The sequence below is a fragment of the Equus przewalskii genome, chromosome 4 (genome assembly GCF_037783145.1).
Source record: "Equus przewalskii isolate Varuska chromosome 4, EquPr2, whole genome shotgun sequence".
Taxonomy (NCBI): Eukaryota; Metazoa; Chordata; class Mammalia; order Perissodactyla; family Equidae; genus Equus; species Equus przewalskii.
The window spans coordinates 31,374,517-31,388,691 of NC_091834.1; the positions used below are offsets into that span (position 1 = coordinate 31,374,517).

Consider the following 14,175-nt stretch of genomic DNA (forward strand, 5'->3'; position numbering starts at 1 on the left):
TTATCGTTCTCTTTATTTAGTAGGGTGAAATGTATCCTTAAAAACCAGAGGTTACAAAAGCAACTTTACCTGGGGATCTTTCAGATTTCAGATGCATGACAAACTAAATTAGCTACATTTTATTCCCACAAATTATTTATTTAATCACAAAGCAAATCTTTAGTGTTTTGTTTCTGTCAAGGAATAACATTTTCAACAACATAACTTATTTTCTTTTAAAGGACATAAGTGGAAGCAGGGGATGTGGTCCAAAGAAGAAATTGATATTTTGATGAACAATATTGAACGCTATCTGAAGGTATCTTACGGCATATTTTTTTGTTTCACTAATTTTTTCATTGAGAATTTCGCAAAACTTTCAAAGCAGCATTGTGTATACTTATTAGGAGCTTTTCAGTAATTTTTGTAATGGATGACTGGCTAATATTTGGCTTAATAATCCTCAGGTGTGTGACTAGAATATTTTTAAACAAATTTTGAATTCTCAGTTTAAAGTAGTTTTATTGTTTTAGTTAACATCCTGATGTTTAGACAGAATCTTGGTAGCCTCTCAGAATCTTAAAGCTCTGTCTTTTTATAAATACGAGTTTAAGTTTATATTGTCTAAAGCCTGAGATATGCATCTTCTTCTTTGAATGAATTTATGATATCACACTAGTCCCTGCCTTAAAAAAAAAATTTAGTTCATTTTCATATTCAGGCTTATATCCTGTTATCTTAGTCATCCTCTTCATTGTCTGTTGAACACAGTATGTTTGAGGTACTGGCGATATAAATTGCCTTAACTCATAGTGTTTGCTTTTGAAAAGCCAGCAATCCGTTTGGGAATTCTGAAAACAGTGAAGAATGATGCAAGGCTTTGTACCATGTGATTGATCCATGTTGTGAATTGTGCATGAGATCAGAGTAGGAACAGTTTATTCTCAGGGTTAAGATAGTTATGGAAAATAATTGGAAGAGCAAGGATTTGAGCTGCGTCTTAAAATGGGTATAACTTAGGCTAGAATAGGGCTGTAGGGAACAGCATGAGTAACTACCGAGCACCAAGGAATCAGAGATCAAACCCAGAGCACATTAAATTAACCCCATTAACTTGAATCAAAATAATTAGCCTCTGGAAACTGGGCTTTGAAGTCCAGGCCAAAGAATTAGAACTCTGTCCTGTAGGAAATGAGAAAAACGGATAACTTAGTTAAGTGAGAGATCAGTGGAGTAGATCTGTGCTTTTCTCAAGGAAATCTTTCCAGAGACTTGCTTACCACCCTCATAATGAAGTTAGATTCAAATAGGGCATGTTTGAAATGTAGACCATTAGCATTGTTTGGGAATGAGAGGTGTACAGTATTTATTTAATCATCCCCCTTTGTTTGATACTTAGATTGTTTATAATTTTTTACTATTATAAATACATTGCTGCTTAAAATGTCCACATTCTTAAGCTTAATTTTAAGCTGCACTCTTCCCAAACTAAGCCTTGTAAAGTATAAAGAATAAATAACTTTAATTCTTTATTGTTGAATAAAGATCCTTCCCACCAAGCTAATTGTTATAGGAGAAACAGAAATATAGTGGTCATTGAGAATGTACGCAGAGGTGTATTAAAGTCATCCACTGATTACACACACTTTAGTTAAGACTGCGAAAAATGCTGCAGGTTCAGATAAAGCAATCATGAGTGGTAAGAACACTGAACTTTGGGAATAAAGAAGCTGGTTTCTTGTCTAGGGGATTGGAATAAATGATCTCCAAGGACCCTGCCAACTTTGTAAATAAAGGGCAGGAACCTGACTAAAATTTGAGACATTTTAGATGACTGTTTCAGTTGACCAGATGAGAGTAGTAAGATGAGATGTAGTAGTAAGTAAACTACAGTGGTGGAAATGGAATTGGCAGGACAAGGGCAGATAAGCAACTAGTCTATAAGGAAGCCTGATTCCTGGATGTTGGAGAAGAAGGAAAATAAGGAGTTGGAATGACTTAAGAGTTTTTATTTTGGATGATTGGGAGAATGGGGATAAGATTGGCAGAAAAAGGAAATGTCCAAAAAGATATACTGATCCTGGAAAAAGATAATTTGTTTCACATAGTTTTTATTGTGTGGTGCTCTTCTAAGAACATTGTGGAGCCATTTTTAAACAAATTAATTAGATGTCATGTTCCATATTTTGGGTAAAAGGATAAATGAAAGGAATAGCCACAAGCAAACAAAAGCAGAATCTTCTTATCTCTATATAGTCATCCTGCAACACAGTGCCTTTCATGTAGGAGCTGTAAATATTTAGGTTTAATTATTTGTGGAATTGAAACTGTATAATTTTAGGAAAGATTCTAAAATTTAGAAACTTTTTACTGTGAAGTTTCATACATTCAAGAATGTATAAAATGTATATCAGAGTAATTTTACCTTTTTCTGAAATTTATATAATAGATTCATTCTCTGGATATTCTGTAACTGGCTTCTTTTGTTCAATATTATGTTTTGAGATCCATCCTCTGTTGATAGGTTTAACTGTATTTCATTGTGCAAATATATATACTGTTAAGTTACCCATTCCACAGTTAATGGTCATTTGGGTTCTTTTTAGTTTTTTGTTATTAATTTGTACAAATCTGGTGGATGTGAATGGTATTTTATTATGGCTTTAATTTGTATTTCTCTAATTACATATTTTCTTTGAAATTCCTGTTTGTGTGTCTTTTTATCAATTTTTCTGTGGGGTTTTCTTTTTCATTTTTCTAGGTGTTCTTAATTTATGCTGGAGACTAATGGTTTTTTGGTTATTTATATTACAGATACCTTGTCCCAATTTAGTGGCCTGTCTTTTCCTTCTTTCTAGGTGTCATTTGATGAACAAAGATTCTTAATTTCAAGATAAAAATTAATCATCTTTTTACTTTTATGTTTTGCATGCTTGTTTAAGAAATCCTCCTCTGCCTTAAGGGCATAAAGATATTCTCACATATTGTCTTATGAAAGTTTTATAGTTTTGCCTTTCACAGATTTTTTCCTATAGTTGTGAGATAGGGTTTCAATGTTGTTGGGATTTTTTTAGTTTTGTTTTGTATGGATGACATGACATTTGTCCCAGCAGCATTATGGAATGTCAGCCTTTTCCCAATCTACAGTGTCCATTCTGTCCTAAGTCAGGCTTCCACAGATTTGTTTCTAGGAATTCTGATTTGTTCCCAGATTCTGTTTGGCGATACCTACACCGGTATAGCACTGTCTTCAGAAGTCCCTATATCTGATGGGGAAAATCTATTCAGGAATCTCTTGGCTGTTCTTGGCCCTTTCCTCTTGCCTTACAAATTTAGAGTCAGTTTGCAAAGAATGGAAAACTCTTGAAGTTTTTATTGGTACTGCATTGAATCTGTACATCAATTTGAAGGGAATTAAGATCTTTACAATATTCCATCTTCCTATTGAAGAACATTGTATAACTCTCCATTTTAGTTCCTCTTCAATGTCTTTTATTAGTTTTATGTTTTCTTCCATAAAGGACTTGCATAACTTGCCTAAGATTTAGTCCTAATGCTTTTAATTTTGATACTATTTTAAATGAGAATTTTTAAAGATTTTTGAGCTTTGTATAGAAATGCCAATGACTTTATTATTGATTTTGTAACCAGCAGCCTTGCTAAATACTCTTGTGAATCAAATAATTATTTCATAAATTTTGGGGTTTCTACATACATAACATCTGTAAATGATTCTTCTTTTCTGATCTTTATACTTGTTATATATTTTTCTTTTATCAGATTATCAGCAAATCCTAACTTGCCAGGAGTGTTATCATATATGAATGTTGAATTTTATGAATGCTGTTTCCACACCTATTGAGATTTTACCTTTTTTTCCATAATTCTACTCGTGATTAATTACAGTAATAATTTTTCTGAAATTAACACAGACTTGTATTCCTGGAATAAGCTCACATTTTGCATTGATTAATCTTTTTATACTTTGCTGGGTTCGGTGTGCTAAAATATTTTAAGGATTTGGGGGATCTGTGTTAATGAATGAGCTTGGCCTGAAAATTCTTTTCTGAAATTTTTCTTATCTAGTTTTGCTGTTGAGGTTATGCTAGCCTAATAAAATGAATGAGGAAATGTTCCCCCTTTTTTCTTTACTCTGGAATAGTTTAAAATCAAAATTATGTTTCTCTTGATTGGTAGGATTTGTCTGTAAAGTCATCTGGGCCTGGTGTTTTCATTGTGGGAAAATTATTAATAACTGATTAAATTTTCTTGATGGTCTGTGCTTATTAGATTTTCTATCTCTTCCTGAGTCAGTTTTGGTAAGTCGACTTTTTCTAGGAATTTATTCGTTTTATGTAAGTTTTCAAATTTATTGCCATAAAATTTTCATAATGTTTAACTGTCTAATCTCTGTACATCTCTACTTAGGCCCCATTTTTCATTTCTAATATTGTTTTGTCTTTTTTTTTTTTAGTGTTGCCATAAGTTTATCTTTTCATATTTTATTAGTCTTCATGGATCTTTTCAAAGAACCAGTTTTTAGCACTGTTTATCTTTTCTCTGCTTTCTTTGATTCCTGATTCCATTAATTTTGTTCTTATGATTTTCTTCTACTTTCCTTAGGCTTCAATTTTTTATAATTTTAAGAGGGGTTGACAGAACTTGATTCTATTGAATTTAATACCATTTATTTTTGGAACATTTAAGTATCACTTTATTGTCTCTTAGAAATTTAAAATAGAAATATTTAAATATTTAAAAGAGAAGTATTTTAAAGTTTATAATTGACTTATTAATGAATTAGCAATACATTATTTTTCTAAATGCCATTGATGATCTTTAACATAAAAAAACAACTTTTAAAAAGCGTAGTATATCCATATGCATTTTATCAGAAATCCCTAAATCAAAGAAATGTAACCCATTTAGGCACGCGGAATAAAAGATGCCACAGAAATCATCTTTGAGATGTCAAAAGACGAAAGAAAAGATTTCTACAGGACTATAGCATGGGGTCTGAACCGGCCTTTGTTTGCAGTTTATAGAAGAGTGCTTCGCATGTATGATGACAGAAACCATGTGGGAAAGTATGAAAACTTGTAATACTGCATGTTTTCATGTAATCAGGGGAAATATTTAAGGAATTATCATTTTTTTAAATAGTTATGATCAAAGCCTTAATTGGAGACAGCTATGAATTACTGTCGTGTTAATATTTTTTCCTCCAGGTCGTGATGTGAATATGGTGAAACCTTATTATAATAAGGCCCCTTTTAGAAATTAGAATCTAAATCATATAAGTTAAAGACCTAGCTGACTTAATATATCAAAGTCTGCTTTGTAGTAAACTAACATTATAAAAAGTATAATAGTGGTTAAAGATTTAGGAAGTGTGAAATGAACTTTAAATAACATTTTTCATATTCATTTTTATATATAGCATTTTCTAGGTCAGTGACTCTTTTTTTTTTAAATTAAAACTATAGTGGAAAACAACTAAATTTCTGGATACAATGCATGGATTTCTGTTATAGGTGACATTTATGGGAACACATCATATTTTCAATGCATTGATTATATAGTAGTATTGACATATGTTTAATTTCTCTTTGGGAATTTTAGGTAGTAATAGTATGGCTTACTAGATACTGCTTTTTTAAAAAAAAGAAAACATTTCATTGGCTGTATTGAGTACTTGCCCACTAAACAATAAGGTCTTTATATTGAAGCAAGAGTGTGTGAGATGTCCATGCATGGGTAGACGAAATGAAGAGAATTTTAAATTTTTCAGTGCCTCATGAGAATTTATCATAGATTTTTTTTAGCTCTGGTTTGCGATGTCATTCATAAATCTTTCGGAATAGCTATGATATTAGAGTGCCTGAACCTAATTTTGAAATAAAGGAGGAGTTAGCATAGAAGTAAATATGTTTTAAATGTTCAATTTTCCTAGAGAAAATTGTGCAGTTCTCACTTTAATTATAGCTAAAAATATTTGTTTTTTAAAAGAAAATAGAAGCATTAATTTTAATTTTTATTCATCTACTTTGAAATTAGTTACTTTAAAAACGTTGTCATTATGCTAAGTGACTTAACATTTGCCTCTCTGAGTGAAATTCTGATTTTTGTTAGTTTTTAGTATTCTTTGTTTTAATTGATCTTTTTTAAAATTTCTTTAAATTTCTAGATATACACCTGAAGAAATTGAAAAGCTCAAGGAGTAAGTTTAAAAAAATTTTTTTTCATTAATTCTGGTAGTTGGGTTTTAATGTTTTTTAATGTCTTATGTTTTTGAAAGTTGTAGTTTGAAAATGTCAAGAGATTTTTGGTAGACTGGTATAGATTACTCCTGCTGCTAAGCATGATTGATCATAAATAGAACTTATCAGATCCATACCTGCGCAGAGTAGCCATGCCCATAAATTTAGTCTCCTCCTGTTGTCAGTTACCAAATGAAATGCATCCTTAGACCACTAATAGGGGCTACAGAAGAGACTCGATGGCCATCCTTGGTGGCCTGAAGACTACATTTGGGAAACTTAAATACCAGGATCAAAACCAGGGTTGTGCTATGTGACTTAGTTTAGAACGATGACTTGGCAATGTTTCACTTAATGTCTGGGCTGACTCTACCCTATAATGGCTATTTCACAGGAAATATAATTTTGCTTCATGACTTGGGGCAATTAAGTATGGATTAATGGATTGTATGGATCATGAGAAAAATTGAAAGTTGATCCTGTTTATGATGATAAGGACTTGTCAAACTTTTTCAGATATCTGAGGAGCTTGTTAGGAATACTCAAAAGGGAAAAATCTGGGGATTGCCTGGGAGATTGTATCAATAACCTGAGGGGAAATTTGGTCTTTTTTGAACACATATCCAAGTTACTTATTTCTTCTCTGACCCAGGAAAAAGGCAATTGCTGCCTGTTTTTTTTTTCACCCACAGACAACTGTGGACCCCAAAAAAAGGCCACACTTTCAAACTTTGGCTCTCAAAGTATTGCTGCCCACAACTTCCAAACCAATCAAATGGGAAGAAGAAGAATGAAGAATAAATGATGAAATTAAAAGGGAGGAAACAGTTGAACCAAATGCTGATTGGCAGACTCTTGTTTTAGGCTCCGGATAAAGCATGGCAATGACTGGGCAACAATAGGGGCGGCGCTAGGAAGAAGTGCATCTTCCGTCAAAGATCGGTGCCGACTGATGAAGGATACTTGCAACACAGGTATTGTGTGTGGTGCTGCTTGTGGTTTTGTCACCAATTGAGCTTCCTGCCCCTTCAGATACTGCTTTCTCTGCTGTTCTGGGAAGAAATTTGTCATTCACTTTTAGTTCAAATTTTATTTTCTAGTCTTCCTTTGTCTTCAAACTTAATAGATCCAACTAGTCCTTTATTTTTTGCTTTTGTGTAAGGTAACATTGTTCACAGGGACACAACAGTTCCTTAGTTTCAAAGGTTTTAGGTCTAGCCTGTTGCCATTTTGCAGCAATTCAAAACTGCTCCACTTGGGGAAGTATTTCTTTTAAGGCTTATATACAGGTATTTTAAAGACATATATACAGGAAATAATTTTAATTTAAACCCATCTACCTGTTTAGCTGTATTAACAATAGCTTATCAAAGTTTTATGAAAAACTTTAGTTGCAGGCGGGTCCCAATTTAGGAAGAAGCTGTATTCCAAAGGTTTCTATGTATTTTGCTTATTTTCAAACTCGAAGTATATTTTTCCATAGAAAAAACTTGTGACTGGTGTTTCAGTCCCCAGGCCATACCACAAATGCCTATTTAACTCTTAATGTATACAAATGTACTGATGATACTGTTAAACCTAACCTTTGTGACCAACAGTGTTTAGGCTCTGCCACTAATTCTTACTTAACCTTTCTGAGCCTCAGTTTCCTCTGTAGAATGAAGAGGTTAGAATAGGTGATCTCATAGTTCCCTGTTAGCTCTAATGTTCTCTGAAGGATCCACCATCTATCCTTAGTCTTTCAATAAAAAAATAGTTCTCCAGTTAAGCTTGAGCTTCCAGAGAATGTATTTTCTATCCTCAGCCCCGTACCCTGCTAAAGTGGACTCGGGAGTGTTTCCTGCTTAACCGCTCCACCAGCACTATTACCTCCAAGGCAGTGAGAATATAAATTCTCCCAACTCTTGTCATGCTGTGGTGAATGACAGCTTAATGAAGGAAGCAGGAATGGGAGGTTTAGATTTAGGATAGGACCCCAGAGGTTCACGTAAGATGCTGTGAGTACAGAACCGCTTTTGTTAGCATAATCTGGAAAAACACCGTGCCATTCCCTGATTGCCAGCCTGAGGGGTTGATCTGCCTGCTTCCTTTCCTTGCGTTGTTTCTGATCAGGATTCTCTCGTTTGTACCACACCATGGGACAGCACAGTTTGAGCTCTTCCTCCTTTCTTCTCACGCTAAAATAGGAGAGCAGAACTTTGTCTTGAATACATGGTATCCGGAGCTGTGCCTAGCACATAATAGATATTCAGTAAATATTGTTGAATGAATGAATCCCTGAAGCAGGCACATAGCTTTTTTGAAATTTTCTACAAGTTTTTAGCTACTGGTAATAAAATGGAAACAGAAGTGGAAGAAGTAAAAAGTTCTCTTTTTTTCCTTTCTGTTTTTCTGCTCAAGCTCAAGAAAAGACCAAGAGGAACATTTGATGTTATTATTGGGTTTATGGGTTCAGGAAAACTTGGAATAAAAATATGCATGAGGGGCCAGCCCCGTGGCGGAGTGGTTAAGTTCGAGCACTCCGCTGCCGTGGCCCAGGGTTTCACCGGTTCGGATCCTGGGCGCGGACATGGTACCGCTGGTCAGGCCATGTTAAGGCAGCGTCCCACATGCCACAACTAGAAGGACCTGCAACTAAGATATACAACTATATACTGGGGGGATTTGGGGAAGATAAAGCAGGAAAAAAAAAAATATGCGTGAGTACCAGTTTCAGACTTACATTTCATCCCAGTAGCTTGGAGTTGGGATAGTAGGGAAAGGAGATGGTATAAACCTAGGTTTTATTTTTACTAAAATGAGGGGAAGCCATAGGTATTATTCCACTTCTCCCTCATCATTTATTCCTGTAAGTAATGGTCTCTGTTGAGCTTACTGCACTTCTGCAGAGCAGGGAATCTTACGTGGGACTAAGAAAAAAGCCTGAGTTTCTGTGTCCATCAAGCCATCAGTGAAGCTCTTCCCACTTAGGACTTAGTATAACTTGAGAGTTCATAATGCTTTCTAGTTATGTTGTGGGTAGTGTTTCTTTCTTAAAGAGTCAGTCAGTACTTCTATTAGGATTCTGTATTTTCTTTTGTACTAAGAACTTTAATGGGCTAGTAAAATGCAACTGTCTTATGGGTATATGCAATTTCCCACCTAAGGGTCATTCAGAAATACTTTTAGTACTACTGCGTACTTCCTATCAGTCCTTGGAACCGAAGGGAATCTGATTTGCAAAAAAAGGAGAAGGTGGCAGTAGTAGCCTGGATGATTTCCTTCTTTTAGGGAAATGGACTGAAGAAGAAGAAAAGAGACTTGCAGAGGTGGTTCATGAATTGACCAGCACTGAGCCAGGTGACATAGTCACACAGGGTGTGTCTTGGGCAGCTGTGGCAGAACGAGTGGGTACCCGCTCAGAAAAGCAGTGTCGTTCTAAATGGCTCAACTACCTGAACTGGAAACAGAGTGGAGGTACTGAGTGGACCAAGGAAGATGAAATCAATCTCATCCTCAGGTTTGTGTCCTACATCTTTTAATGACAAAAACTGCTTAATGGCTGTGGATGTCTTGATTGATTTTCCTTTTTTGGTTTCCCTAGATGCCTAATGTCTGAAAACCATCCTTTCCATATAGAGCCACTCTTTAAGATCCTAAGTATTTCATATTGAGCTCTTTTTTGTTTTGTGTTTGCTCCTCTTTAGTGGATTTAGTACTTATGCAAAGTACCAGATTGAAGGTGTGGAGACTAGAGTCCCTTCTATATCCACAGACAGGTACGGCACAGGCAGCGGCAGTGCAGCTTTTCCACTGTCCCACCAGTGTGCCTCAGTCCTAGCCTAGGAGGACCACGGTGAGGGTAAGAGAGCTGTTCAGTCTCCATGCCCTTCGATCTTTTAATACTGTGCTAAGATTGCCGAGAAGAGAGTCTAGTCCAGTTACCCCACACCTTCAAACTGGACCAAATCAGACACTTCCATTTCATCCATATCCAAACATAGCCTTAAAAAAATAATCCCAAGCTTATTTTTTAAATTAGTTGGTTTAACCATTAAGTCTGAGTGACTCAAATGGGCAAAAATACCGGCAAGAAAACATTTGAGACACTGAAGTAATAAAAGCTGTCATTGTTGCTGTTCCCTACTGAAAATCAAAATCCTCATGACTGTTAAAGCTAGAAAATGAATAGACTATTAAAACCCCAAATTTGGTCGTACTATCGTGTTGGTTGTGCTTTTTTGGTTGCTGCTGAATTATTGTTTCTGTCTTTTTATTTTGTTTTGGGTTTTGTTTTTAGTTTTTTTTTTTTCAACTAGTCATGTTTATGAGTAGCTTATTTCTAGACATTTTTGTTCACTTTAAAAACAGAAAAGCTCCAGGAAATAACTTAGTATATTACACTATAAAACATTGCAGAATACTTTACAACTAAACCTGTTCTTATCCTATACTAACCTGTAGCTACTGCCTTTCCTTCACAGTGCTTCATGTGGTTCTGACCGTTTACGAAAGGCTATTGCTGGCGATATCTCATAGCTCTTAGCTCTGGATGCAGGTCTGCACTCCTGGAATCCTTTCAATGACATAACCTGCCATTCCCTTTATTGCCAGTGCCATCACGTGTAGTCAGAGGAACATTCTTATGGAGAAATAAATTAACATCTAACACATGCTTATTTGTAACCTGTAGGATAGCAGAGCTTGATGTAGCTGATGAAAATGACATAAACTGGGATCTATTAGCGGAGGGATGGAGCAGTGTCCGTTCACCACAGTGGCTTCGAAGTAAATGGTGGACCATCAAAAGGCAAATTGCAAACCATAAGGATGTTTCGTTCCCTGGTAATGTATTATTTGCTTCTTAAGTCCTTCCCTTGTCTTATCATATTTACTCCTTCTGAGTTGGAGGTTAGAACTTCTTTGCCTCAGCTAAGGAAATATGAATCACAGTAGATATTCGCTTAAACTGCCCTATTTCTTTGGATACTTGTCTTTTCTTCCCTTGAGAAGTTTATGTGATTTGTAATTCTTAAAGCACCTAAGATGAAAACATAGACATTTGCATACATTCTTGTTCTCTCACATAAACTATGAAGAGGAAATAAATTTTACATATATATTTTCATTGTGTACCATGATTTATTTCTGAAAACTTAAGTTTAAATCAACTTTTATGAGTTGAATAATCTCAAAATCTTAACTAGATTTGTTATTTAGATAAATTCGGGTTGATTTTTTTTAGAACAAAGGCTCTGTAAATTTCTAATTTCATTTGTTATGTAAATCTAGATTTTAAGTTGGGTTTGCTTAAAAGTGAGGCATAGCCCACTTTTTACTTCATTGCCTACTTTGCGCTTAGGCACTAAAACTAAGTTGGACAGTCTGTTTAATTTAGCTAATCGAATTCATTCCCCCATTTTTCCAAAGGAAGATTAAATGCTGAGGAACTTGGGCTTGATGAAAATGTGATTTTTTTTTTAATTAAACACCCAATTATAGATTTATAAATCTGATATTAAAACCAGACAAATGAATGGATACTAATGTAGCATGAATCCAACCAGACTGCAGCATCACCTGACAGATGTAGTTTATCATGACTAATGGAGGAGGGCAAGTCTAGAGTTGGCTTTCATGAACAGGAACTCAAAGTGGTTGCATATTACTGTTCAGAAAAGGTCAGCTGCTACTCTGGAGTCGTGAGTTAGACTCCCACCCACTGATTATGTTCTTGCTGTGGCTAAAACAGTCAAGTGCTCAAGTCTTGGTGGGGGGAGAGGGGGGTTGGAGTACACTATTCATTTAAAAATGAAAATAGGCTACTTAGCATTACTTTTCTTTTTTTTTTTTTAAGATTGGCACCTGCGCTAACAACTCTTGCCAATCTTTTTTTTTTTTTCTTCTCCTCAGAGCTCCCCAGTACATAGTTGTATATTCTAGTTGTGAGTGCCTCTGGTTGAGCTGTGTGGGACACCGCCTCAGCATGGCCTGATGAGTGGTGCCATGTCTGCACCCAGGATCCAAACCGGCAAACCCTGGGCCACCAAAGCAGAGTGCACAAATTCAACCACTCGGCCATCGGGCCGGCCATTAGCATTGCTAATATTCTTCCTAAATAGTGAGAATTTTATCAAGAAGCCCTAGGATATAGAAAATGTCTTATTTCCATGTTCCTCACAATAGCTATTTTTTAAATGTCTCTTAGATGGCAAGAATAGTACTATGTTATGAATTTTTAAATCTGTTGTGATGGATAATGTTCCCAAAAATTTCTGGACAGATTGTAGTTTTAAAATATTTTGATTATTATTTTGGTAAGATCGCACATCCAGTATACAATTATTTATTCCAAATACTTTCCCTCCCTACCCTCCCCCTCCACCTCCCTTGCTGCTTAGATGGTGGTCTGTCGGAGAGAATCAATGTTCTTTTTGTCTACCCATCTCCCTTCAGTCTTAATAAAAGGTCTTAAACAGTTACACGAGAATCAAAAAAACAACCCAACGCTTTTGGAGAATAAATCAGGATCTGGACTTCCAAACAGTAATTCCAATTCCAGCGTACAGCATGTTCAGATCAGAGTTGCCCGCTTGGAAGACAATACAGCCATCTCTTCAAGCCCCATGACAGCCTTACAGATTCCGGTCCAGATCACCCATGTCTGTAAGTGTTTGAACCTCAAGACTCCTTGCTATTTGACCTACATTATTTGGTTAATGGCTCTGACACCTTTTGGTCTTCTAGAATGTTGATAGAAATTTATCCAAGTTGAAAGATTAAAGGAGATCTAAGGCATTTTATGTTAATTAGCTTAATATTTGCACAAAGGATAGAATGTGTGACAGAAGGACCAATAACTGCCCAGCCATTAAAAAGTTTTAAATCATCTTACTTTCTAGATGTTATAAGGAATTAATGATTAATAGAAAACTATGTAAAATATAGTCATTTGAGCAAGGAAGTAGAGGTCATAAGATGGCACATCCTTTGTAGTAATTCGCCAGAAGAGACACAAATTGGGAATGGATTTGAAGTGGTATGTGAAAGAAATGGGTTTGGTGAGGTTGAAAAAGATTTTCTTACGGGAGTAAAGAGCCAGTTCCCTATGGGAACTGTTGTGTTTACCCCTCTCTTTTCCCTAGCCTCTGGCATTTTTTTGTGCTAAATGAGATACAAGGACTCAGCAATTGTTACAGAGAGGGGAAATTTATTTCATAAGATGTAAGCCAAGTTGATCATTCTACTTCTCTTTCCATTACAGAGTGACAGAAAAGGAATAAGAATAAAATTCTCAGAACCATATTATGCTTCACTTACTGTTACCTCCATCTTTTTTTCCCTACATAATGCTATTTGCCTATGGAAAGGTCATTGCCAAGAGTATAGCAATCACTGTGTATTATTCTCAACCAGGGGATTATTGGCATTTTGTGGGGGACAATTCTTTGTTGGCAGGGCTGTCTTACACACTGCAGGATGCTCAGTGTCCCTTGACCTCACGCACAAAATGCCAGTAGTGCTTTTCAGTCATTAGGACAAATAAAAACACCCTACAGGTTCTGAAGTGTACCCTATGATCTTCTGTTTGAGAATCACTGGGCCACCTACTGGTGCTGTTAACACTATATATCTGTAATATGCAATGACTGTCAAGGTCTCTTTCTTTTTTTTTTTTTTTTCTTTTAAAGATTGGCACCTGAGCTAACATCCGTTGCCAATCTATTTTTTCATCTTCTTCTTTTTCTTCTTCTCAAAGCTCCCCAGTACAGTTGTATACTTCTATTGTATGTCCCTCTGGTTCTACTATGCCGCCTCAGCATGGCCTGATGAGCAGTGCTAAGTCTGCCCCAGGATCCAAACCGGTGACACCCTGGGCCACCGAAGCAGAGCACACGAACTTAGTCATTTGGCCATGAGTCTAGCCCTCAAGGTTTCTTTAGAGATATTTTAAACC

The 14,175-nt window shown here is 35.7% G+C and overlaps 1 protein-coding gene across 9 annotated transcripts in view; it reads left to right on the top strand.

Moving 5' to 3' along the window:
• The window catches only part of DMTF1 (cyclin D binding myb like transcription factor 1), a 45,136-nt gene that overhangs the window by 23,198 nt on the left and 7,763 nt on the right, over positions 1-14,175 (top strand). For all 9 annotated transcript variants that reach the window (XM_070617328.1, XM_070617334.1, XM_008544021.2 and 6 more), the window contains 7 exons: positions 222-298; positions 4,909-5,066; positions 6,167-6,199; positions 7,104-7,213; positions 9,510-9,738; positions 10,912-11,063; positions 12,675-12,884. In XM_070617328.1, coding sequence (XP_070473429.1) covers positions 222-298; positions 4,909-5,066; positions 6,167-6,199; positions 7,104-7,213; positions 9,510-9,738; positions 10,912-11,063; positions 12,675-12,884 — 969 coding nt within the window. The remainder of the gene's footprint in view (positions 1-221; positions 299-4,908; positions 5,067-6,166; positions 6,200-7,103; positions 7,214-9,509; positions 9,739-10,911; positions 11,064-12,674; positions 12,885-14,175) is intronic.